Source organism: Nannospalax galili, unplaced genomic scaffold, assembly GCF_000622305.1.
Source record: "Nannospalax galili isolate Female #2095 unplaced genomic scaffold, S.galili_v1.0 scaffold39, whole genome shotgun sequence".
Classification (NCBI taxonomy): domain Eukaryota; kingdom Metazoa; phylum Chordata; class Mammalia; order Rodentia; family Spalacidae; genus Nannospalax; species Nannospalax galili.
This window is the reverse complement of record NW_008346683.1, coordinates 7,784,997-7,786,445: the sequence shown is the minus strand read 5'-3', so window position 1 is coordinate 7,786,445 and position 1,449 is coordinate 7,784,997. Positions and strand designations below refer to the sequence as shown.

The following is a 1,449-nucleotide window of genomic DNA, read 5'->3' as shown; positions in this document are numbered from 1 at the left end:
GGAGAGGAGAGGAGAGGAGAGCCCTGCCTAGCATGGAAGGATGAGGCAGGAGACTCAAGAGTTCAAGGCCAGCCTAGGCTGCATAGCCTGACTGTCTCAAAAATACTTGCCTGGCCAAAAGATGGGCTAGATCATCTTCTGATTCCTTTACTTCTAAGATCTGTAATTCCCAAACCTCTCCAAAGAGAGTCTTCTTTCTACCACCCCACAGAACAGCTTCAAAGGCCAAAGCAAAATCAAACTCCTGACAAAAGGGAACCAAGAAAATCAGCCGCTCTTCCAAAGAACTCCACACTACTGACTTTGAATGCACTGTGAAAATTATTCCAAGTGGGTTTTTCTCACTTAAACTGACTTCTGGGCAAAAGTCAAAAGATGCAAATAAGGATCCTACAACATCTTCCCTCACCAAATCCGCTCTCCCTATGGCTGGCTATGTTCCACCTCTACTCCCCCCCACCCCAGGAAGGTCCCTTGTAAATTTCTGTTCCCAGTCTCCTCTGAGAGCAGAGACCAAAGAAACAACCCCGGCCCTTGACTCCAGATTCCAAATAGTCGGTAGCACAGAGCAGAGACAGGACAATAGACTCATGGCCCAGGCACAGCCTGTCCCTCTGGTCAGGTCCCTTACTCTTGAGTCTCGCCTTTCCCATCTACAGAATGGGAATGTAAGCCCTCCTCCGGAGGCTGTGGAAGACCCACTAGTATATTCTGGCTCCTCTTTCCATCCCTCCCCGTTTCCCTTATTAACGGCTGAGTCAAGCTTATTCTCTGCTCACCTGACCACAAGTACTCTTTCTTTAAATTCCCTTCGCAGAGGTAGTGGATGATCAAGAACACGCCGGGCTCGGGAGTCCTCCCGTTTCACACACTCTTATCATTTCCACCCACCCCATCCCGCAAAAAGGAAAACGGAGCAGCCTCCGGATGCAGCCACCTGCCCAGGAGCCCCACTCCGGGTTAAACCGGGAGCAGACTCTGCTACTGTTATTCCTGGGGGTTAATGACAAGACCTATCACTCTGTGGGGTGACCGTCTCCCAGCGGTTGCCGGTGCAAGTCCCGGGGCGGCCCAGACGACTTCCAATGCACATTCCTGGTTCAATAATCCCCAGGCACAAAACAGTTTCCCAACACGGGAAAGAAAAGGAAGAGTTGTGAAGTTTCTGGAGTCTCACTTTTTCGCGGGGACCAAGGGTCACGACGCCGTGACCCCGGGTGGGCTGCAAGGCCTGGCGGACCCGGACGGGAAGGGCCCAGCAGCCCGGGTGGGAGCCGGGGCAGGCGCGGGGCGCAGGCGCACTCACCGTCCGTGCTTCTCTTCGCCTCCCGGTAGCGCTCCCACAGGTAGTGCTTCATGTCCACGGCGGACCCCGACGCCGAGCACAGGGACCGAGCGAGGCCCGCGCGTGGCCGCCCCCGGGCCGCAGCCCCACCGGCGCTCCGCAGC

General features: G+C 55.4%; 1 protein-coding gene across 3 annotated transcripts in view; it reads right to left on the bottom strand.

The window, feature by feature from the left end:
• The window catches only part of Nt5dc3 (5'-nucleotidase domain containing 3), a 62,242-nt gene that overhangs the window by 59,900 nt on the left and 893 nt on the right, over positions 1-1,449 (bottom strand). For 2 of the 3 annotated variants that reach the window (XR_001872689.1, XM_008843160.2), the window contains exon 1: positions 1,307-1,443. The exons of the other annotated variant lie outside the window; for it this stretch is intronic. Coding sequence is in view for 1 of the 2 variants with exons in the window: in XM_008843160.2 (XP_008841382.1) it covers positions 1,307-1,358 (52 nt within the window). In the remaining variant the exon portion in view is untranslated. Of the gene's footprint in view, positions 1-1,306; positions 1,444-1,449 lie in introns of those variants that run through there. 3 annotated transcript variants of the gene reach the window in all.